Source organism: Lethenteron reissneri, chromosome 55 (genome assembly GCF_015708825.2).
Source record: "Lethenteron reissneri isolate LAM-NWPU_2019-01 chromosome 55, ASM1570882v1, whole genome shotgun sequence".
NCBI classification, from domain to species: domain Eukaryota; kingdom Metazoa; phylum Chordata; class Hyperoartia; order Petromyzontiformes; family Petromyzontidae; genus Lethenteron; species Lethenteron reissneri.
The window spans coordinates 1,181,646-1,205,045 of record NC_083833.1 but is presented as its reverse complement, the minus strand read 5'-3'; the positions used below and the strand labels follow the sequence as shown (position 1 = coordinate 1,205,045).

At 48.6% G+C, this 23,400-nt stretch overlaps 1 protein-coding gene across 1 annotated transcript; it reads right to left on the bottom strand.

Moving 5' to 3' along the window:
* Positions 1 to 1,180: 1,180 nt before the first annotated feature.
* On the bottom strand, positions 1,181 to 16,876 carry LOC133356766 (serine-rich adhesin for platelets-like). The gene is made up of 5 exons (XM_061574431.1): positions 15,104 to 16,876; positions 12,504 to 12,649; positions 6,704 to 6,923; positions 4,661 to 5,195; positions 1,181 to 3,472 (listed from the first exon to the last, which is right to left on the bottom strand). The coding sequence occupies exons 1-5, from the start codon at positions 15,156 to 15,158 to the stop codon at positions 3,439 to 3,441; spliced, it is 990 nt and encodes a 329-aa protein (XP_061430415.1). The 5' UTR covers positions 15,159 to 16,876; the 3' UTR covers positions 1,181 to 3,438.
* Between the last annotated feature and the right edge of the window lie 6,524 nt (positions 16,877 to 23,400).

The window sequence follows — 23,400 nt, the reverse complement described above, 5'->3', positions numbered from 1 at the left end:
TTATTGAATTTCGAGTCCCGCCTACGTTTGCCTTGGCAGGGCCAGACCACATGATTTTGCGGGCCTTATACGGTCCGCGGGCCGGACGTTCCCGACCCCTGATGTGAGATGCTCACCCCGAGCTCTCATTACTCTGATAGTGCATTGTCTTTGTGCTGTACGCCTTTTGGCGTTCTCGGGTCTAACAACGTTTTGAGACGAGGCTCAAAAGAAAGCTGTCTCTGGTGTGGACCAATCAGTTTCAAAGACAATGCATATATTTCGATTTAAAGCTTTCGTGACTGCAGGGATTAATATTCTTGGTTCTTTCGGTAAAGTCACGATTTTTATTATTGAATTGTTTCCCTTCTACGTGACTTTACCGAAAGAACCAAGACAATGCATATATTATCAGAGTATACTCTTTGATTTTTTCCTGATGAAGGAAGCTTGTGTTGCCTCCGAAACGTCGTGATTTTATTGATTGTTTTACCTACGTGACTTTACCGAAAAAAACAAAGAGTATGAATCCTTGCAGTCACGAAAGCTTCAAATCTAGAATATAATAGTATGTTTTTTTGCATTCTGACCACAAACATTGTGGCTAATGCAGACATGATTCCTTGTAAAAGGTTTCAGTTTGGTGTTTTAACATCTTAACACAGCTGTTTTGTTGCCAAAATTAGGGGAAAAACGTATTATCATATTTTGGCACTGACAGAAGAGGTCCCATGATGGCTTCTTCTTCTTGACTCGTGATCTCGGGAGACTAAAATAGCATCCAAGTAGCCCAAGTCCCTACCACTTTTAAATTATAATATATACGGTAAAATGGGGCAATATGGCAACTTATTTTTCGATGCAATAATTTTGACAAAATGTCGTTTTTTAGAAAAATACAAAAATTCATCTTTTTGCCACTTAATTTGTTGGCTACTAATTGCAATTTCTTCGCAGTGTTAACAAGTCGTTTACTCGCTGTAAGTGAGGCATATTACACCTAAAATAAGTCACATCTTTTTAAACGAAAGTAAAGCAACATGGTACTCGCCACGCAGTCGTCCTATCAAAACGTTGAATTTGTTTTCGATGAAAATGAACGGCATCCTTTAAAAGCTGCGTCATCCAAACTGCTAATCATAGTTACAAAATAGCTGAAGAAACTTTCCCTTATAATATTTTTAGGCTTACCATGTTTTTTTTCCATAATTTCAAATTAAATCTGCTTATCTGCGGTACACAGCACACTCCAATCGAATTAGAGCAGAGGCTAAATAATGAACGCATCAGCAGTGCCGACATCTGCCCAGCGTCTGGACGAAGTCGGCGTGAAACAAGCGAGTGACAGCGACGGTAGTCGTCACATGGGGCAGCAGCAGCAGCAGCAGCTGGAGAAAGTAATCACTGAAGACCCACGAAACAGAAGTGCCTAGGGCCCACAAGAACCTTAATCAGGCCCTGGTCCTTCCACCGCACCTCCGATTAGCACGGTTGGGTACTTTGCGGTGTGAAGGAAGTTCAACATTCGTGGACACGTGCGTCTGCGTTTTCGCGAGTGATCTGACTTTTTTAGGTCGAATGGTTGGGTGAATAAAATGGCAATGTGTGTATCGTACGTCCTCCTCCACCTGACATGGCGGAATAAATAAAGTTGTCACGTGATGAACTAACGTGTCTATGTTTATTGCTGTGTGCAAGCAAACGGAGGGAGTTACAATAACACCCTTCACGTCAGAAATGGTTTTATATAGAGTTTGTTTTTAATTGGGCAGAAATGTAATACTGTATGTTAAAAATCGACATTTGAAAATACTGAGAAAAATATGTCCAAAAAAAAGAATCAGTCGTGAAATATAACAGTGATAAAACATCAATATGCATTGGTTAACAAATTGAATTACAAAATGTCACTTTCCTTGTATCATAGATGACTAAGGGCCTCATTCCCACATCATCATCATCATCCGTGAGATCCTGAATTGAAGTCTCAACACACGGGATGCGCACGCCACTAAAGGTCAACCTCTTGACCAAGCCACCAACAGTCGCTCACGAATTACGAGAGGGTCGACCTCGTAGCTGAGAGGTCAGAGCGCTCAGCCGACACCGCCGACGCATTTGGCTCGAATCCGAGTCCATCACCAAATCAGTTTCTCGAGTGTAGCGAGGTTTTTGTCTCGGCAGACGCGGATACTTGACAAACAGATGGCAAATTAACACAACTCCGGCGTGTGCGGTGACTGTAGTCAGAAGAGTGGAACGTAAAACCACTCCATTGCCCGATTCACAAATAGGAAGGAGAGGCATCATCATCATCACGGCAGCAGCGACGCATCCACTCATATGCTCGTCACACAAGTATCTGCCTCATCAACCCCCGCAGTGTGAAATGTCAACTGTCGCTCGACATCGTACGAAAACTAACGATCTAAGCCTGACCATTAAATGCTGCACACGCAAAAATAATCACGTAACAAAAATATATAACTTAATATTTCAACATTCCAGCATTGAAAATGTATGTTGAACTTCTTTCGCACAGTACGTAACCAACCGTGCTCATCTGAGGGGTGGCTTATTGCAGTTTGATTGACATGTAACGAAAACTCCGCACGGCGGCACGCACAAATTGTACCACTCGTGTTTATATTTTTATTGTTTACCCAAGTCAGGAGGTTGTGCAGCTTGGACATTTGTTTGGATTCAGAGGGACAATAATCTAACCTTCAAAGCTGAAACCCACCGGAGAATCGGTAGAAGAACATCGTGATTCCTGAGTAGCCCTGCGGCTTCTGATGCAACACATTTAGCGTAACAATGGACAACTTCCTTCACCAACTTGATTTTTTCACAAGAGACTAACAAACGCCCGCTGTGTTTGCTCCCTTTGCGTAATATTTTTGGTCGATTTTTTCATCTCTCTTTAATCAATTCTGTTATCGTTTCATTTACGTGTCCATTTAAATAATATATATTACCTCGTGTTTAGAGCGGTACAACCTTTTGTTCTTATATATATATTTCTCAATGACTTGTCCACGTGTGTGAATGCGCGTGCATGCATTCGGTGTGTGAGTGTGTGTGTGAGTGAGTGTGTGTGAGTGTGTGTGTGTGAGTATGTGTGTGAGTGTGTGAGTGAGTGTGTGAGTGTGTGAGTGTGTGTGTGTGAGTGTGTGAGTGTGTGAGTGTGTGTGTGAGTGTGTGAGTGTGTGTGAGTGAGTGTGTGTGAGTGTGTGTGAGAGTGTGTGAGTGTGTGTGAGTGTGTGAGTGTGTGAGTGTGTGTGAGTATGTGTGTGAGTGTGAGTGAGTGTGTGAGTGTGTGTGTGAGTGAGAGTGTGTGAGTGAGTGTGTGAGTGTGTGTGTGAGTGTGTGTGAGTGTGTGAGTGTGTGTGTGAGTGTGTGTGTGAGTGCGATCGTCTTCCTCATGACTCCGCCGGTATTCTGCTTCTCTCGCTCGCCTCATACGGCGCGACTCAAGCGTATGCTTCTCGAGCTGAACAACGAAACAAAATCACATCGCGATTATAAATAATGACAAGGCAGCAAACGTGAACGATAACGCGGTCACGACATCGTACTTCAATCTGGCAAAGCCAGGACATTCATTAACCCCCCCCCCCCCCCCACTTAGCGCGAGAAGTGCTCCCAAGTGACGTCATCACATCTATAAGGAACGAAACGGGAGTATTTCTCCACAAATCTGGCTGTTGCCTGATGAAGCTGGCTGTAATTACTAGCGAAACGTCGTACTCAGATTATACATGTTGTGTGTGGCTTTGCTCTCCAACACACCGGTGTGCTGAACTAGTAACGAATTGGCACGTTCTGTTTACGTGACAAACCTTACTATTTGGCTGTGTCAGGTGGTGGCGGGTTTAACGACACATTTATATTTTTTATGCGATCTTAATAAAAAAAAAACCTCTATTATGAAACACACTGAGACAGCCGACGTTTTGGTAGAGGATTCGAAACTCGCTGAAAAATGCGTGCATAGGGCGCACACATTGGGCGTGTTGCGTGTGACCCTGACTCTGTGAATAAAATGTCAGAGGTGGACAAATGGCTGAGGTCAGAGCACTGAGCTGGAATCGATGAGATCCTGGGTTCGAACCCAGGTAGCCAGCCGCCTGTACAGTAATTGAACAGGGTTCCTGTGCATAGCAAGTCGGTCGTCTAAGCTCTGTGGCAGATCCGAATTCTCCGTCTCATGCCGTGACCCCCAAAGCACAGTCGCGATACAATCGGGGACAAAAATACATAACGTGCAGAGTTTAAAAAATTAACCCGTAAAAACAAAGTTTTTCACTATAAATCCTTTATATGCGTGGCATCGGTTTTATTTTATTAATCATTTCTATTTTTCTTGAGTAAGAGTTTCATTTTTATCACATTGGTATTTTAAATTAAATATGAAATTTTTTTTCCTTAAAAGTGGAAAATTTTGGAAAAAGATTTTCACGAAAATAAATTGTCACGCACAACGAGTCTGTGTGCAAAATGTCAGCTCGATTGGATCACGGGAAGTGGGTTAAAAAACGACCGAAAGATTTGCACAGTCGTAAGCGTGCAAGCAAGCAAGTAAGCGAACTTAATATAAAGGATTTAAAAAGACCAAAGGTTCCAGTGAAAAAATAGGAATGCATTTAAAAAAAATATATATTAAAAAAAAAAAACTTACCGGCCCGTGCATCTTGACAAAACTTTTGTGGTCACAAAGTAGATGGCGATGGTAACGAACACGAAGACGCACATCAGCGCTATGGAGATGCCGATAATGGGCCCCTGCTCAGACTTTGCCGCCGCTCCCCCGGTCGATGTGGCTGTCGATCTCAGGAGCACCGTGCCCATTGACGTCGCTCGACTCTCGCTCGGGCTCGCCGAGGCGTCGGTCGCGGCGAACGCTTTCGTGTCGATTTGTCTGTCCGCCGCGACCGTGGTTGGGTCGACTCCCGCGGTCGCTCCGCTCTCCACGGCGGCGGTGGTGTTGGTGGTGGTGTTGGTGGTGGTGTTGGTGGTGGTGTTGGTGGTGGTGTTGGTGGTGGTGTTGGTGGTGGTGTTGGTGGTGGTGTTGGTGGTGGTGGAGGAGGTGGCGTTGGTCAGGTCGGGGACGCTGCTTGGCGCTGTCATCTTGGGAGTTGAAGTGATGGCCCCTAGGAGGGTCGTCGTTTTGTTGAGCGGCGCTTTTGAATCCGGGACGGCGGCGGGGATCCTTCCTACAGTGACCCAAAGACAGGGGAGCAAACATTGTTCATGATGATGATGATACGGTATGTTACGTTTATAAACCCTAACCGTTCTACAAGGTACTCACATGGTCAATTGAGTCTCGGTGTGGTGGTCAGAACTGGAAATGGGCCGTAACGACCCAGAGACGCCGTGGTGGTAGTGGTGATGGTGGCAGTGACTTTTTATCTCGACTGCATCATTTAAGAAGGAACCAGGGTCAAGTGTTGTGGCGGACAGTGTCGGTGCAGGTACAATATTTGTACTGTGGATGTAGTTCGCAAATGTCCGTCTGTGGGTGTATGTATGGATGACCACCGTGCGTACATAACAGGCAGGTGCAAGGAGTATGTGGGCAGTGCAGGACAGTGCTCTGCACTCCTCACATCTCCAATAGCCCGCACTGACCAGCGTGGTGAAGTATGGTCAAAATATCGCAGCAAAGGATTGACAAAACAGGCTTGTACATGCACATATCAGATTACTTTTGGCGGCAATGAAAAGACACCGGTTCTGGTTTAGATGTGGGACACCGATCGTTTGCGTGATTTTTTTTACTTGTGTAAAGACGACTTGGACGCACTTGTCTTGAGATGGTTCCTTTATTTGATATTTTTTTCTTTAACTCCTCTATACCCGGTCGATATCCCTGTACCGGTACTAAGTATTATTCCTACCAGCCCACCCCGCAGGGTCCTGTTTTGAGGAGCCACGTTCTCACACTGGAACTGGCGGAGTCCCCCACTGCAACAGCCCCGAGTCCCCCGCGCATCTCCCTTAAATACGGTCCGAGGCCACGCCCCCATTCCCGAACTTTCTTGCTGGTTCTAGACGCTCGTTCTACCAGCAGACTCGACTGTCTTCTTTCTAAGGGTACTGCAAGCTGACTCCACTGTCATTACCTCCCGTGGCCACTAGTCCACTCGCACCGTAGGCTGACTCCCCTGTCATTAACTCCCGTGGTATTTATGTACAGCCCCGTAAATAAATATTGTGATGTATGCTGAACTGGCACCGTACGTAGCCAACCGTGCTTATTGGAGGTGCGGGTATCTTCCTAGGGAACTGAGGAACGGAAGAATAAGAAGCTACCGTGGAGCCAAACGTCAATCACCAAACAGGATAACACGTGGGGATAAGTTCCGAAAAACACACCACATCGCACCGAGTGTGCTTAGTTGGTGTAGAGGGAAAAAAAAACCGCAAGAACCGTGCACCAAACACAAGCCGGAAAATTTCGGCTGGCTCCGGGCTGCGTAAATATCCTCCTCCACTTCCTCCATCCATCCCTTGCCCATTGTTCCTGCCCGCGATAAAGCGCCCGTGCGGCCGAAACTGTGCAGCGTGCGCGTGGGCACGCGCGTTGTGTGCGTACGCGCGCGTTTGAGAGTTACACCTGTGGGAGGAGGAAGGAGGGGGGGTGGCGGAGGGGGGGAGGAGGAAGAGGGGGGGAAGTGGGGGGGGGGGGGTTGCTCGGCCCCCCAGCCGCGTCACCCACCCACGAACAGGTCGACCACGGTGCCGGGGGTCGACGCGCCCGCGGTGTCGTTCCCGGGGGCCGCCACGCGGCACGCGTAGCGGCCCGCGTCCTCCGGCCTCGCCCGCGCGATCGCCAGCCAGGCGCGACCCTCCGACGCTTGCCACGTGCACGCGAAGCGGCCCAACGGCACCGACTTGTTGTTGTTGCTGCCGTTGTTGTTGTTGATGCAGGGCACCGGCTGGAGGGCAAAGAGGCGAACGTCACGCGAGATGGCGGCACCACGGTGGCGAGGAGATCCTAACTACCTCGCCTGGTGTGCAGGAGGTCGTGGGTTCGATCCCGACCCTGACGCCTGCTGCTGTATATATTTTGAGTTTGCGTGTCTCTCTCCCCGTGGTCGCGTGGATTTTTCTCCGGGTCCTCCGGTTTTTCCCTCCCCATTTTGATTCAAAAGTGCGTCTAAAGGTATTTGCCTGCTATACATTTCCACGTGATAAAACCACAGCTCTGAGCTATCATTTGTTGCCGCTGTGGGGGAAAAAACCACAACTACAATAAAAAAAATCGAATTCCTTCAATCGCCATGATGAGGCAGGCACATTTTTTCCGCTCCCAGTAATGGCCCAGTGGTGGCTATACTCAAGTCAGGGAATGGTATCAGCCTGACGGCTCGTCTGGTCTGGTCTTCTTATTCTTTCGTACGGCTGATGTAGACGCAGCGCAACGGCTACAGTTTTACATTTCAGGTTGGTCAAGGCAGACAGACACACCAGGAGCAGCGGAGTGTGTTCCTTATCTCTTAACGGAATTTATATAGCGCCTCAAACCAAGGCACTTTACAAAGAATTAACAACGGCACTACGTTTGAATGTAACGGTGGAGATGGAATGGATGAGAGGAGGCAATTTGGTGGCAAATCTGCGACGCGTGAATTCGGTGAAAGCGAAATTGATGACAGCAAATGATGACGAATGGATTGAATGAACAGGGAATGAGTGATCGCCATATCACGAGAATATGAAGAGGGAACAGTAACGGTGGTTAGTGACGAGGGGGAGATTAAGGGGGTCGTGGGGTTAGCGAGGGAACAACAAGCGAGTTTTGAGTGCAGAGTGGAAACTAGTGAGCAAAGATGACCGCTTGATGTGGAGAGGGAAGTTTGTTCCAGTGAAGAGGGTAGAGAAGATAGAAAGAGCAAAAGCGCGGATTGAGCACCAGCTGGAGGAGAAAACAGAGAGGAGACAGCAAAGATTGCGAATGTGGAGGGCGATAAATTCAGTGTGTTGAACAATTGCGGCAGAGCATCCTTGACGCGTGTGACACCGTGACCTCTGACACCATTTGCCGTGTGCTTGCTGACGGGTATCTCGTCTGGAGTTGTGTGTCAGGAACAATGCTGGATGCATCGAGCGCGTTCCGTCAATGAAAGCGTTATTATTGCCTTGTTGGTATTATTGTTCCCATGATTCCCGACGCATGAGACACTCTGTAAGTCAACACACGCGTATATGAAACAGTCGCTGCAACGTATGCACCATACCCCGTAGCGCCTGCCAGCGAATGCGCCGTGTCCTGCAAGCGAGGCACTGCGGCAGTCACGGAGACGTCATTCACAAGCATAGCCCCTTGTGTGCTGGGATCAAACTATAAACTACAACTTAACGAGTTTTATTTGACCAGGTAACACCCCACTGAGCTATTCGGCTCTTTTTCAGAAGCCACCTGGCCACAAATAGCTCATCGAGGTGGCTTAGCACGAGGAGATGTGTAGCAATGGCAAATACTCTAAACGCGTGTTATCTAAATGTGGAGGGGAAACCCGCGGGAGCCGGAGAAAAATTCACGCGACCGCAGAGAGAACACGCAAACTCCAAATATACAGCAGGCGTCAGGGTCGGGGTCGAAACTACCACCTGTATGTATAGCAGGCGGATCAGAGTACAACATGCCTTGACCTCTGAAGCCTCACGGAGTCTCAGAACTCTTTCAGTCAGAGTTCTGCCGTTCATGTTTGGCTGGCAACTTCCGTTATTGATCGCTTTACGCATCTGAGAAATACTCGGACCCGGATAAAGCGCACACGCATAAGGGAGCACTCAACCCCCCCCCCCACCCCCCCGAACGACCTTCCCAACACCTACTTGCTGTTCTGTTTCCGAGCAAAAGCTGTTTCCATAGGTGAGCGCTGTCACGCGCTTGATGAATCGCGATCCACACGAAGTCACGCTAGATTACGGGAATGCGTATGGTTCTCACACAATTGAAAATAAAGGCTTAGTTTCTATAAACTTTAAAAAGATGTGTTATCTTACCAGGGAAGGCCCATTGAGCTCCATAGCTCTTTTTCAGAAGCGATCTGGCCACAACTGATAGCTTATCACGTGGAAATGTACAGCAATGCCAACTACTCTACACGCTTATTTATAAATGTGGAGGGGGAAAAAACCGAAGGACCCGGAGAAAAATCCACGCGCTCACGGGGAGAACTTGCAAACTCCAAATATCCAGGCATCGTCAGGGTCTGGATCGAACCCACGACCTCCCGTAAACCAAGGGAGGGAGTTAACATCTCCTAGCCACCGTGGCACCCACCTGGAAGAGAGCTCATTATTTTTTTACGATCCAACATTCTGAAGTGCCTTTCAGCATGGCTGTGCGAAGAGTGCTTTATCATGAACAAGCGCACGTGTCCGGCGGCGGGTGCCATCGCCTCTGAGATCTTGTGGGCAGTGGTGTTTCAGACGTTGGGAATTATTGATGAGTGGTGGGCTGCCGTTGGTGGCAAATGCAATCTGTAGAATCTCACGCGACTTGGACGGCTCATGCTTTCCGAGACAGAACCGCCCACCCCACCCAACCCAAATAAAATTACTCCTGCGGTATTACGCAGTGAAAGCAATCTCGAAGTCTCATAAGTCCCACTCACAACGGTTGTCGTGCGTTGAAAGAATCAGAAAAGCAAACTCGGAGGGGAACGTGTGTCGGTGTTGCCGCTCCGGTGTGTTTCCTCTCGGCGCTGGGGCACATTAGTTGCGTGGAAGGCAGCAAACATTAATTATGAAAAGTCCCTCGATGCGCATTTGATGGAAATGCCCGACAACGCTACGGTACAACGAGTCTGAAGCCGTTGTGACATTTGCTCGGAATGATGGCTCTGTGATGGTTAAAACCCCCCCTCCCCCCCAAAAAAACATGAAAAAGCTGTTACAAATAAATGCACACCCACGTTGCATTATTAATTACGGGGAATTTTTTCGAATGGACATCAATAAACAATGGGGGGAAACATTGCGGTGGAGATTAAAGTCGGGTCATGGTCAGAGTTAGGGTGGAGTTGCAACATGAGCGATGGTTGCGACATGGATGGAGAATGCGGAGTTCATCTGGGGCACGGTTCGGTTCAACGCTGGAATTCGGCTCAGTGTCAGGCGCACTGTTACAACTCGGGTCAAGGTAGCAATTAAGGTTCGTTAAGGAGGTTATCTATATATGTTTTAAATGTGACACACCGCACACGGAACATTCGATTCGAATACATCTTCGGACTCAAATTAAATCCATGCAATATGTTTGTACCCGTTCGTACGTCTACTACGTGTGCATGATACACGATTATCAATGCGCAGATTTGACGGTGCAGCGTGCCGCCTTTCCAAGCACGTAAAACGAATTCGAAATGCACCAGTCACGTCGGGGAAGAATTCACTTAATTCAAGCTTACGGTGCAAGAACCGCAATTCATCAAATGCAGCGGCATAGCAGCGCGACTCAACTGCGTGGTCGCTGAAGCGTGAGTAGCCCCGCCAACGCAGAAGCATGCGGTTACGTGCGTGCGTTGTACAATGCGAGTTTTGGCAATGCCGTGCCACCGCTGCCCACAAAGTTTCTTGGTAATGCGATGACGGAAAATTTCGCCCCCTTTTCCTCCCTCCCTCCTCCTCCTCCTCGCCGCTCCCGTGGATGACGAGCGTCGCGCCGGACGCGGCGTCGACGCGGGGAGTCGTGGGACCTCGCGCGGGGCCCGCAGGCTCGGGGAACGCTGCGGCCACCACTCGCTCACTCGCTCCTCGCTGGCGAAAGTCAAATCGAGTGAGGCGTCCGTGCGTCCGCCATTCCTATCGGCAGCGTGGTTAACGTTGGATTGTCAATTTGACACGCAGAAGGCTTTCGCGACCAATATCGTCCATAATAGAGGTTTTTTTTTTGGGTTAGATCGCGTAAATATATAAATGTGTCCTTAAACCCGCCACCATCCGACACAGCCAACTCGTAAGGGTTGTTACGTTAACAAACCGTGTCAATTCGTTACTAGTTCAGCACACCGGTGTGTCGGAGAGTAAACCCACACCATACAATGACTTTCCTATGCAAGTAAAAGATTTGTGTTTTAATATTTACGTGTTTTTTAAAATGTAGGGCCCCTTTATAACACACGCTACAGGCCCCGCACTAGCTTAACCCAGCGGTGCTGACAACCACCACAAGTGCGGGCAGCCGTAGCAGTCGGGCATCTCCTTCTCGCGAGCCACTTTCATTCGATGAGAACGAAAACCTCCCCGCCCTCTCTCCTTCCCGCTCCTCTTTCTCCAGTCACCCACCACTGTCCCACCCCTCCTACCCCTCCATCAGCTCCAGGACGCCACCGCACTCAAGCAATCTCACTAGCGTGTTCAAAATCGTTTAGCTTTACTTTATTACTGTCTTTGTTTAAATAGGCTGTTTTTTGTTACTCTCTTTAACACGCGTATGGTAGTGTTGTACAGAGAATATGTAGACTGCAACCAGTGGAATATGTGGACGAGCTGTCGATAACGTGCTTTCCTTAACCCCAACCATTCCCTTGATTTCTCATGGGGAAATGATTACCTTGAATTTTACGCGACTTTGAGTCACGCGCCGTTTTCAGGAACACAACCCCCCACCGACGCGTGAAACGAGGGACAGCTGTACCGTGATTGGACAGAGGTTGTGGGCAAAAGATTTGCAAAAACGTGGGCTTGCCATGCATGGGAGGAGACACTTTGCACAGGACGGGACAGGGAGGGGGTGGGGTGCAAGGGACGAAGGCAGCGATAATGCACAAATCGAGCATAATCTTGGTGCCACTATGTGAAGAGTACAACGGAGTTTCATGATTGTTTTGTTGTTCCTGTAGTTGTTGTTCTTGTAGCAAAGGCTGGCGTTAGTTGTCGTCTTTCCAAGCACACCCTCCGATGAGCACAGTTGGCTACGCACGGTGCGAATTAAGTTCAACATACTGGTCGGCGCGGTGGCGAGATGTTAACTACGTCGCCTAGTATACAGGAGTTTGTAGGTTCGATTCCGACCATGGCGCCTGCTGTATATTTGGAGTTTAAGTGTCTCTCTCTCACCGTGGTCGCGTGGATTTTTCTCCAGGTCCTCCGATTTTCCCCTCCACATTTAGAATCAACATCACGCGTTTAGAGTATGTGGTTGCTGTACATTTCCACATGTTAAGCCACTTCGTTGAGCTATCATTTGTGGCCAGGTCACTTCTGAAAAAGAGCTATATATAGATATACATACACTATCCTGGCAAGGGCTGTAAAAAAATCTTTAAGTACAAACTTTATCCGGATAATGTCTTGAAGTAAATCCAGCCTTTTCTACGACAACAATTACGGAACTCCTTGCACTGATTACATTGGAATTGATACTTGCTCGTGCACGTAAGTAGGCGAGTGCCTTCTGTCGTTTTAACCAACGCCGATAGCGGCACGGTCCCTCCAGAGAATCCACAGTCGCCAATGTGAACGAGCCGCAAGGATATAGGGCCCGCGTCAGTGTAACAACTCACAATGTCCTGGTCCCGTTGAATGTGCCACTTGACCTCTGACACGTCGGTCATCACACTGGGGTTATATCCACAGGTGAGGGTGGCCGTCTCCCCTTCCGACACGTTCACCTGCTGCAGCAGGCCAGGGCTGTCCTGTGCTCGCGCCACTGTGAGAACAGAGACAACACACACACACAAACAACAACAACAATGCCACCCTGCATTCAACAACACTGGCGTGGAAGGTGGCAGCAGCCGTCGTCACGTGGCCCACTCTGCTAAGCGAGAAATCACGTAGCTCGTGACTTCACCAACCGAACATCGCGCTCATCGCACACAGAGCGCTTGCGCGATACCTTGCCGATCTCGTCAAGGAGGATAAACCACCGTCAGTCGAGGCCCGATCAACATCCTCGTAGCGGCGGCGGCTTTCGGCGAGCCGTCGAACAAAGACTAAAGTTGGGTCGTGGTCAGAATCAGGGTGGCGTTACAATGTGAGTTATGGTTATGCCATGGATGGAGAGAACACGGTCATATCTGGGGCGTGGTTAAGTTCAACACTGGAATTTGGCTTACCTCCAAGGGGGGGTACTGTTACAACTCGGGTTAAGGTTGAAATTGAGGCATCGCACGCTTTCAGATGCGCTTCGGCGGCCGTCTGGAACGCTCTTCCTGGAGCTATGCACTTTTAAATTAGGATTGAAAACGCATTTCTTTTAGAACTGATTTTTGTGGGTTAAGTTTGTTGTCCTTCGCCCGTACCCCGATTAGCACGTTTGGCTCTGTACGGTGCGAAAGAAGTTCAACATGCACACGTACATTACTGAGCTTTTAAATGTAAAAATATGCATAACAGGCAGGCGGGAGTGCCTGTGAAGTTGTGTTAAGGGGCCGTCCATAAATGACGTCACGCACCTGGGGGGGGGGGGGGTCAGACATTTGTGACGATGTGTGACGAGGGGGGGGGGGGGGGTGAGAAATGTGACGTCACGTCAAAATGCGCAACCTTTAATAAATATAGACAACACGTTCTACTTAATTAAATATACTTTTTAATAAATGTTTTCTCCTACAACATCAGAGTGCAGCGCCACATAAAATACGCACGACAATGACAATAGTTTAAAGCGATTGAACGTCGTGTGCCGTCTGCGATTCAAGCCGAGGCGCGTCGTGGTTGGTCCCATCCAGTGCCGGATTAATTATCGTTTAGCAAAATTAGCTACACATGTAATAGCTACTGCACATGTAGTAGCTACACATGTAGTAGCTACGGGCCCCGCACTTTCAAGGGCCCCGCGCCAAATGCTTTCAAGCTGTCAATTCCGGTTCAGTGATTGTGCACTTGCTCTATTACCATAGTACTATACTGCCTTCAACTTTTATGAACGACTGGGTGTTTAAGGTTAGCGATTTGTCGTATTATCTGGCTGTCTAGCAAATGAAAAGAATACAATTACTTAATCATGCAAGTTAATAATTTGTGTTTTAATATTTACGTGTTTTTATTTAGGGCCTCTTTACAACACATGTTACAGGCCCCGCACTAGCTTCATTCGGCACTTGCCTCCGACCAATCAGAGGGGCCGCGCGGCACGCGTCACGCGGCACGTGACACGGACACGACTCACGTGGGGCACGTGCCCGGGTGCGCGACCACTCCGTTAACTGCCAGGACGCGTTTCCTCCACAAGAGTGGATGTTGGTGAGAGCCAAATGTTACTTGTAAAAACAAACCTGTCCGAGGTAGCGTGCGTCTCAACGTAATTCATTAGGAGGGATGACAAGCATTTACTTTTATATATGTAGATGGGGGGAGGGGGGACAAAAACGCCTGCATATAAATACAAGTTTTCACAAAATTACTCAAATGAATAGCTCGTGAAGATAACGCGACTTCTTTTTAAAGGGAAATGTGATTCAATTGAACAAGTGGGGAATGCTGTATACTGCTGAATTTTACGTTTGGCCAAATACTCGACGAGGAAACAACGCGAGAAACGTTCTAACGAACGTGTTATACGTTGATCTTGAGTCATTATATTTTGTCTGGGAACATTGCTTGGTGCGAGAATTACGTTGCATCAGCAATTTGAACAATGTGATTCAATGGACATATTTAACGGGTCCTTATTTGGTAAAAAAAAATACAATGGATCGAGCTCAATGGAAGGAATGTCATGGTCGCTGGTGCCTTTGAGAAAGGGCATGGCTCGCAATGAATTCAGTCGACCCTCTTGCGATGAAAGCGTAGAAAATAGTCAAACCTGTCAACCCCTTATCAGTGCCCGACCTTATTACAGACCAATTCAGACATTATTATTATTCACCCCGTGCCATTATAAATCTCAAGTTTCATCCGACAACGTTCCACCACAAGGGAGAAATACAAACAAATAGACAAATAGATAATTTTATACACGTATTGAAACGGTTGTACGCCGTATGGACATGAAAATTCAATTTCCCTGTACAAGTATACGGGGTAAACCGTATGGGTTGACAGCTATTTAGAGTTAACCAACCGCTTGGATTAACTGAACACCGCATCTGCTTTTTAACAATAATTCAAACGGATAAGAAGGTATCGTTTTTGAATATAAAAATTGTTTTTAACTCACCGTAGATCAACGACAGGGCCAGTGCGATGGCAGCGAAGAGACTTTGCGCCGACATTCTTCCTCGAGATGAAAGACGACGTTTACGAGGACACCCGGCGGAGAGGAAACGCGGGGACCCGAGGACGGCTGGAGTTTTAAGAAGACGCGCAAGAGTGTGTGTGTGTGGCTGCCGTGCAATGCCACTTGCAAGGAGTGTGTGTGTGTGTGCGCGCGTGCCAGGCGAGAGGGAAATGGGTGTTTTAAGGGGAAGGGAAACTTAAGAAAGCGAGAGAGAGGGAGCGAGTGTAAGTGTGTCATCACTTGAGGTTCGACCACACAAGTGAGTTAACGGGTGACCGCTATTTTTAATCGCGTGTAACGCCCTTTGGGGTTTCTGCTGGGGCGTAACGCTTGCAAGAGAGTGCCCGAGAGAGCGAGACTCCTATTTTCCTGTCACCATTGTTAAGTTGGTAGAAAATGTGAACGCATGCGCGCTAGCTTCTCGAGACCCATTGTTATGGTCGTTGTTGTCATGATTCACAATTGTTGTGTTGTTGTTGTTGGGGGTCACATCGGCCACGTTGAGTACATCGCTGATGTGTGTCGTACGCCCTCCTCCACCCGGACGCGGCCGAATGTATTAAGGTTGCCACGCGCTGGAGAGAAATCCACACACTTTTAACAATTAGGTAGATTTATGAAGCATGGCGGACAGTGGTTACACGTTTTCAATTTGGATGCAATAATATCCCCGCTGTGCTGTGTGGACATGACAGCGCAGCTCCACGTCTTTGGAACGCGGTGCCTCTAACAATGAGAATATTAATAAATATTTAAATCTGCCCTGAAAAGTAACGTCTTTAAAATGTCCCGTTTCCCCATAATTGTGGGTCGTTTAGGCTATTGGCTCTGTCTCATTTCCCTGCTTCCATACACGGTGGCGCATTTGGCATCTTTGGATTAAATGCGCCTTACAAATCTAAAATCATCATTATTATGATGACTTTACCTTGTAGCAAACGCGAACCGTTGAAGGAATATCATCTTGATCTCAGTGCAGTGCATTACTCACCACGGCGCCACGTCCAACGCGAACCGCCGTTTCCCTCCATCCGTTGGTGATTCATCGCACGCAGAGGGCTACCATACATGGGGCTGCCAGTAATGGGCACATTTTTCAGACCCCAAATTATGCATTTGTGTCCAGGAGGAGGAGCAGTGGTGTGAGCACACTGCAGCTGTGGGCCTGGTTGCGACCAGAATGTCAACTAGCTCGCCTGGTATGCAGGAGGTCGGAGGTTCGATCCCGACCCTGACGCCTGTTGTGTACAGGGTGCTTCAAAAAAATGTTAACACTCCTGAGTGTTTGCAACAATAGCACGAGAAATGTGTCCTCCGGTGCTCTGGAAACCACCTGGAGAAGATTGCAGGCACGTGTTGACAAGTGGAGACTCTTTGAAGCTGTTAACGTACATTTGTTATCATGTTACAGTGTATTATCCGTTCTTTTTCCATTATAAACGATAGTCCCATGTAAGTGTTAACATTTATTTGAAGCACGCTGTATTTGGAGTTTGCACGTCTCTCTCTCCCCGTGGTCGCGTGGATTTTTTCTCAGAGCCCTCCGGTTTTTCCCCTCCACATTGAGAAACGTGCCTTTAGGAGTATTTCACTGCCATACATTTCCACGCGGGAAGCCCACTGAGTCGAGCTATCATTTGTGACGGCTTCGTCGCTTCTGGAAAAATATTTCCAAAGTTCAGTGCGGCCTTACCTGGTAAAGTAAAAAGTTGAGTTGAGTAACATCAGCGGCGAGTGATATCTCAACTACAGCTCTTGGCGCGCATCTATCACCCGGCACATTGACCATTGTGGTGAAGTATGGGCAAACAACCCCCATGAATAACAGTGTGGAGGAGCGGGGGGGGGGGGGTCTTCTCAAACAGTGGGCTTACAGAGGACTGTAAATTAGAATTGTATCGCTCATAATTAATACTTCCCAAACATTAGCGCGTGAAGGCATTCAGATATTTCATAATGAAAATGTACATTTCTACAACGTCCCAGTTTTTTAAAAAGTTGAACTTTCTTTCTGCACGTTTTCCGACGAAAGCTGCGGTGTCGGCTTCCAACCAGAGACACGCTGCCCGACGTCACAGGTCGGTAGGCACGTGTCCTTATCCACAGGGCCTCGTATTGCCATTCCACTGGGTTGGACCTGTCTGCACATTGTTTAACGGTGACATCGAGGTCACGAGGTTATCACAACCGACGCCACTAAGAGCGCCACACCCGCCACACACACTTCCTTCTGCTGGATCAGGGTCGGGGAACCAACCGCTCCCTCGCCCAAGAGAACAATCCGATAAATTCGAGGTGCCACACCTCAGCGTTATCCATAAAAGGCCGTACATGTTGTCGCGCGGGAGCTCGCGTTTACCACAGCGACAGAATCGAAATATTGTACGGAGTTGCAAGCTAGAAAAAAATATTCACTCCCCTCTCGTGCCCAATTAGCGCTGCGGATAACATTTTTGTTTTCACGGCGACCGGCAGATTCGGAAGTAGTAGGCCCCGAGTAGGCCACAGGCCACGTGAAGTCGTGCCAGTAGTCTGGCCTGCTCTCCCCGCACATCTCCGATTAGCACGGTTGGCTACGTACGGTGCGAAAGAAGTTCCAACGTACAGTCCGTGCTTCTAAAACGCGTGTTTTCATCACGCGATGCATGCATTCGGGATACAATTTTTAAATAAATGATATATTTACAACGCGGATTCGAATTGGATATAACACGATCGAGTGAACGGGATTGCGTCGCACGAGTAGCAATAGGCGGTCGTACGGCCTCCGCGTAGCATCTTCACACGAGGCATTGGGATGCCGCTTGATGCTTCGAGATGCTACTCACGCGCCTCAGTCTTTGTTCGGCATGCGGTACGCACCTCACGTGTTATCGCCGACTGTGCTTTACCCCGATACTATATATTAGTACGCGATGTTTCCATAACGCGGTGTTCTTCCGGGACGCATCTACCGCGATATAGAACAGGCTGTACACACAAAGGCCCTCCACCCCTGCGACAAATTCTGTAGTTGTGCTGGACAGTGGATACCTCCCGATCTCCCAGGGTTCCAACTCTTATAATATTCCACTATCTGCCTTCGGCTCTTCTGTTATATTGCTGACCTCTGGATGCCACTGTCAGAAAACCGCACTCCATCATCCTGCGCGCCGAACCCCACCCGTCAAAGCCTCCTCCCTGCCTCTTCCTGATTTGCGTCTACGTTGAGAGCGCTTTCCTGCCACCCGCCCCTCGTCGAACTTCCAAGGCCCTAATGCTGTCATGAAATTCCTGGCATCCTTCCGCATACTTTATATTTAATAGCCAGAAGCTTCTTTCCCATATATGCACTCCGAATCGTGCGTGAACTCACTACGCCTGACCATTGCCGTTCCTCCTCTCTCCCGCACTTTACATTCTTCCAGATTTATTTTATATTCGTATTTAGTCTTTAAGAAAAACTCATCGTGCTAAATACAGTGTCAGCTCTTTAGCTTCTCACAATCCTCTGTATGATGCACATTTTCAACAACCTTCACATCCTCCACACACTAACAACTGATGTCTAACTGACTGTCTAGGCAGCAGTGAGTGGCCCATTTAAAATCGACTATTAATACATTAAGATTAATACATTTTGTATGCATTTGTTTTGCTTTGATGGGGCCCATAGCTCACGTGCATGGATCCTGCCAATAACATCTGGCACCCATAACAAGGGAATTTGGTTTAAGAGGCTTGACTCTGCTGACGAGCTGGCCTGCTGAAACGCATTATGCTCTGAGACATTCGTCCGGAAGGCTCATTGCCTGTTGAGGTGTACATGGATGTTCGGATATTTCAGACAAAGTTCAGCAATAGTGCGTGTTTAGTGAGTTTCCGTTGTAGCACGAGTAACTACCCATGGCGCAGCGTGGGAGGGCAGTAGAGGTGAGGATGTAATGAATGGGAACAACACACACACACACAAAGTAAGAAATAATAATACGAGGAAAACGCTGACAAAGGAACGGAGAAAAAAGCTTGCAAAGGGACAGCAGAGATGAGGAGAGGGAGGAGGAAAAGGCGACGTTAGGGCGTCGACGCTGCTGCACGGAGCGGCGTCTGTTTTCACAGGGGGCGTGGGTAGAAGCGGGTGGGAAAGGAGGGGGGTCAAAGTGGGGGTGGCCACACAGAAGCCACGTGATTCACGGTAAGCTTGAGCTGATTTACATCGATACAGCTGAAAGGTGCTGAGTTTAAACTTGGCTTGGGCGATGCTCGAGTGGATGGGAAGTGGATGTACTTGAGGCGGGCTCATTGCCGAGTCTGTGACGGCTCTGTAAGAAGCGTGGACTTGTTTACGGGGAGAGCAACGTCAAATGAGAAAAGCTTTTAAAAAAAAAACGTGGCAGGTGAAACGTCACGAAGGAGAAAGAGGAGGATAAAGCCCTCGCCACCAGAGCTGTCCCCAAAGAGCAGCTTGGAGGCGATTCCTCACGCGTACATCGAGTCGTCATCGCCTGCATCAAAAAACCAAACAAACGAAAAATACCAAGTGCCAAAACGCAAAGCGGAATAAGTAAAGGGTGCAATTTTCTCGTCGGCCGTGCATTCCGCTGTAGCTCTCGCCACCCACGAAGGTTACGTGAGGAAAGGCTGCTCCGACAACGTTTCTGGTTTTTTTTTCTTCCATCCATCACATCCCACATCTCCTGCCCTCCCACGCTGCGCCATGTGAACACAACAGTTGCTCGAAGCTGCGACAGAAACTCATGAAGCAAGCACGAATGCTGAGCTTTGTAGGAAATATACAAACGTCCATGTTCACTTAATTTATTCTTTTCTCCTTCAACAGCCAATTCAGTCAAGCGGACTCATGCCTCGCGTTTCAGCAGGACAGCTGATCAGCAGAAGTCAAGCTTCTTAAACAATTTTTTTGGTTTCCTGTTGAGAGTACAAAAGAGTGGCTCCCGTCCTTATCTGCAGCATCGCCCTTGAGGTGTTGCCTGATGCCGTCTGAGATGTCACGAGCAGCAGTCAACAACTCACGATGGAGAAGCGGAAGAGCGACGGAGCAAGAGAGACAAACACGGAGGCAGAGGAAGCAAGAGCCAGGGCTACCGACGCCGGAACCCAAAGGACAGGGCAGCTACAAAGACCAAGATACCTCCGTATAGCCTGACCAGACTGTTGGGGCAAGTGCTGTGAGCGAGCACCCGTGAAGGCCGGCACGGCACAAGAGGCGGTGGGTGGCCAGCACCACGCCCGACCGCCTTTGTCAACCTCCGTGAGGCCCATGACGGGTTGAAATATTCGACGCTGATATTAGTCCTTTGCGGGAATCGAACTCGGTTGGCTGATTTAGTGGCGCAGTGCCCTAACCACGGCGCCACCGCTCCAGGGCAGCTACAACACGCGTGCCACCTGCTGTGCGTGGCGCTGCACAGCAACCACGCATCTTGAGACCCTGAGAGCACGTGGCGATGGGATTCTCTTGGCGAGGGTTCTTGAATCCGCGGCTCAATCTGAGTGAGGAAGTCACGACCCGCCCCACTGTGCACACACCACGCAGTGCACGCGGTGGGCGACGGTCCGCAGACAGTGGAGCTGGAGACTCACGTGGGGTCGTCGGGAGTAGTTGGGGACGTTTGGGAACTCCCCGCTCGAGGAGGAGTCGCGGTGGTGCACGAGACTGCAGCGGATTGTTCTGTCATGCCGCCTGCACTCTTCTGGCTCAGGGGGACATCCGGTTATCCGTGGATGTATAATTACACGTACGTACTTTTTGTTAGCGACAATTTCCTCGGGATAATGCTATGACTGTCGAGAAAATGCACGGCTGGTTTTGTTACACTTTGTAAAGCTCGGGAGCCGGAGTCAGGTAAAAGTATCTGGAGGTGGAGCAGCGGTTGAAGCCAACGTGGAGCTGGGAGTCTCTCTTAGCTACCAGAGCCAGCCTGGAGCTGGTGCTGAGTGAGCCATCAGAGCCAGCCTGAGGCAGCTTGGAGCTGGTGCTGAGTGAGTCATCAGAGCCAGCCTGGAGCCAGCCTGGAGCTGGTGCTGAGTGAGTCATCAGAGCCAGGCTGGAGCCAGCCTGGAGCTGGTGCTGAGTGAGCCATCAGAGCCAGCGGAGCCAGAGCCAGAAAACTCCGGGACACTGCCAACCCGACTCGGAACTGCAGCGAGCTGCAATGGCCCAGCCAAGACAGCTGGGGCGCGAGGGGGCCTCCGTTTCGACGCAAAGTCATCCACCGCCCAGTCCAACCGAGCACGACTTCTCTCTCAGCCGGCGCTTGGACTCAGAATCACCCTCCGCGACTGAACTCGCCGCACACTCACAGCACGGGAGAGTAATTGCCGTGGACAAGCGGATTGTGTTAATCCGCTAGGGGTTTTTTTCTGCCGAAAGTAAATACTTCCCAAGGCATATCACGTGATATTTGGGCACAAATCGGCTTAGTGAGATGAAGAGAAATGTGTGGTTACGAAATTAGGAATATGTTTACCAGTCAAGGTCACGAGTGGGTGTTAGGAGAGCAACATTGTGGCGACTGTATATGTGTGTGTTTTCAACCTCATGCAAATCAAGGACGAAAATGTATTTAAGGAAATGCACGCATTCTATAACGCTCTCGAACAAGCCCTTGCGATTTGAATGAATGCATATTATGTACGCGTGTTGAACTTCTTTCGCACAGTACATAGCCAACGTGGTAATCGGAGGTGCGGGGGAAGGACAACAGACTAAACACAAAAAGCAGTTCTAATTAAATGAGTTTTCAATCGAGATTTAAAAGTGCACAGCTTCAGTGGCTCCATTATCTCGGAAGGAAGAGCGTTCCAGACGGCCGCAAAGAAGTGCAGCTGAAAGCGCGCGATGCGGTGACCGCCGCCTTTGTTCGATGATTAGCCAAAGTCTGCTTGCAAGGATGAGCAGAGTTCACGTGATGGTTTACGCTCCTTGACGAGATGAGCGTGGTATCGTGGTGCATTTGTGGTAAAGCACTTGTGTGTAATGCAGCACGACCTTATACGATGTAAAAGTGCATAGCTCCAACGGCTTCCCAATATCGGAATAAAAAAGCGTGCTAAAGAAATGGAAAGCATCACGGCCACGGTGTTGAGAAGCGCAGCAGTGTGAGGAATTGTAAATGTTGTGTGTTTACTCTCCAACACACCGGCGGGCTGAAGTGGCCACTCACTGGCGCGTTTTGTTCACGTGACAAATCCCTTACTGGCTGTGTCGGGTGGTGGAGGGCTACGACACAACATTTACACTTTCGCGATCTAACCCAGAAACCTTCATTATGAATAATATCGGTCGCGAAAGCCTCCTGCTCGTTAAATATTCGAGATGTTTCCTTTCTGATCTCTGAAGATGTCCTGCGCTTGTCGATTGTCACTCTTCAGCCTCGTCCCCGGCCTCCAGTGATGTTTGCTGTCCCTCGACGAGGCGGTCCTCATTGCCATCGTCACGCTTCGTCGTGAGTGCCTCGAGCCCGTGGTGCCATGGTGCACGGCCCTGCCCTGCCGCGATGACTCGAGCCTTCATCTGAACCGCGAACGACCATGAAAGAAGGGGTGGTCACCTCGGCTAATCTCACAACTCATAACAGCAGCAGCTGCACAATTAAATCTGTAATTTGTGCGTGAGAGAGTAATGTTTTTATTTTTTTAGACAACGGACGCGAGAATTGAGCGCATCTCTTGTACATGATATATATGGTTTAATTAATTGCATTTGTATTTATTTAGCTAAGCTAAAAGCGTATTTTACGTGTATAAATGGGCTATTAAATGTCTTTAAGAAAAAAATGCCGGAACGCGGGGCTTCCAGAAATGTTTCGTATCACAATCGAGATTTTGTGAATAAATAATCTGGCTCTTATTATGGCCTAGCTATTGTCAGTGTTATTATGGAATGTGTACTATTGTTATTATGGCCTGGCTGTTATCATTGATATTATGGAATGTGTATTATTATGGCCTAGCTATTAGTAGTATTATTATGTAATGTGTATTATTGTTTTTATGGCATGGCTATTATCATTGTTATCGCATGCGTATTATTCTGATTATGGTCTGTTTACGATTATTTTGATCGGCATGATTGCACGAGAGGATACTCATCCGTGCAGCCCGCTTCTGCAGGGGCACAACCTCGCACATTCTCGAAACGAATGCGATGCTGCAACAATCGATCCCGTCTGGAATTGTCGCCAGGCACCGCCCTCACCAACATCCAGGCAGAGGCTGGGGGGATAATGCGAGGG

Bases quoted from the DNA above. Each gene is read 5' to 3' on its own strand.
- LOC133356766 (XM_061574431.1), bottom strand. From the start codon at position 15,158: ATGTCGGCGCAAAGTCTCTTCGCTGCCATCGCACTGGCCCTGTCGTTG. The intron at 5,196-6,703 runs GTGGGTGACGCG...GGGTCACTGTAG, and splicing joins CGTGGTCGACCTGTTCGTGG to GAAGGATCCCCGCCGCCGTC. The intron at 3,473-4,660 runs GTAAGTTTTTTT...TTCGTTGTTCAG, and splicing joins TTGTCAAGATGCACGGGCCG to CTCGAGAAGCATACGCTTGA.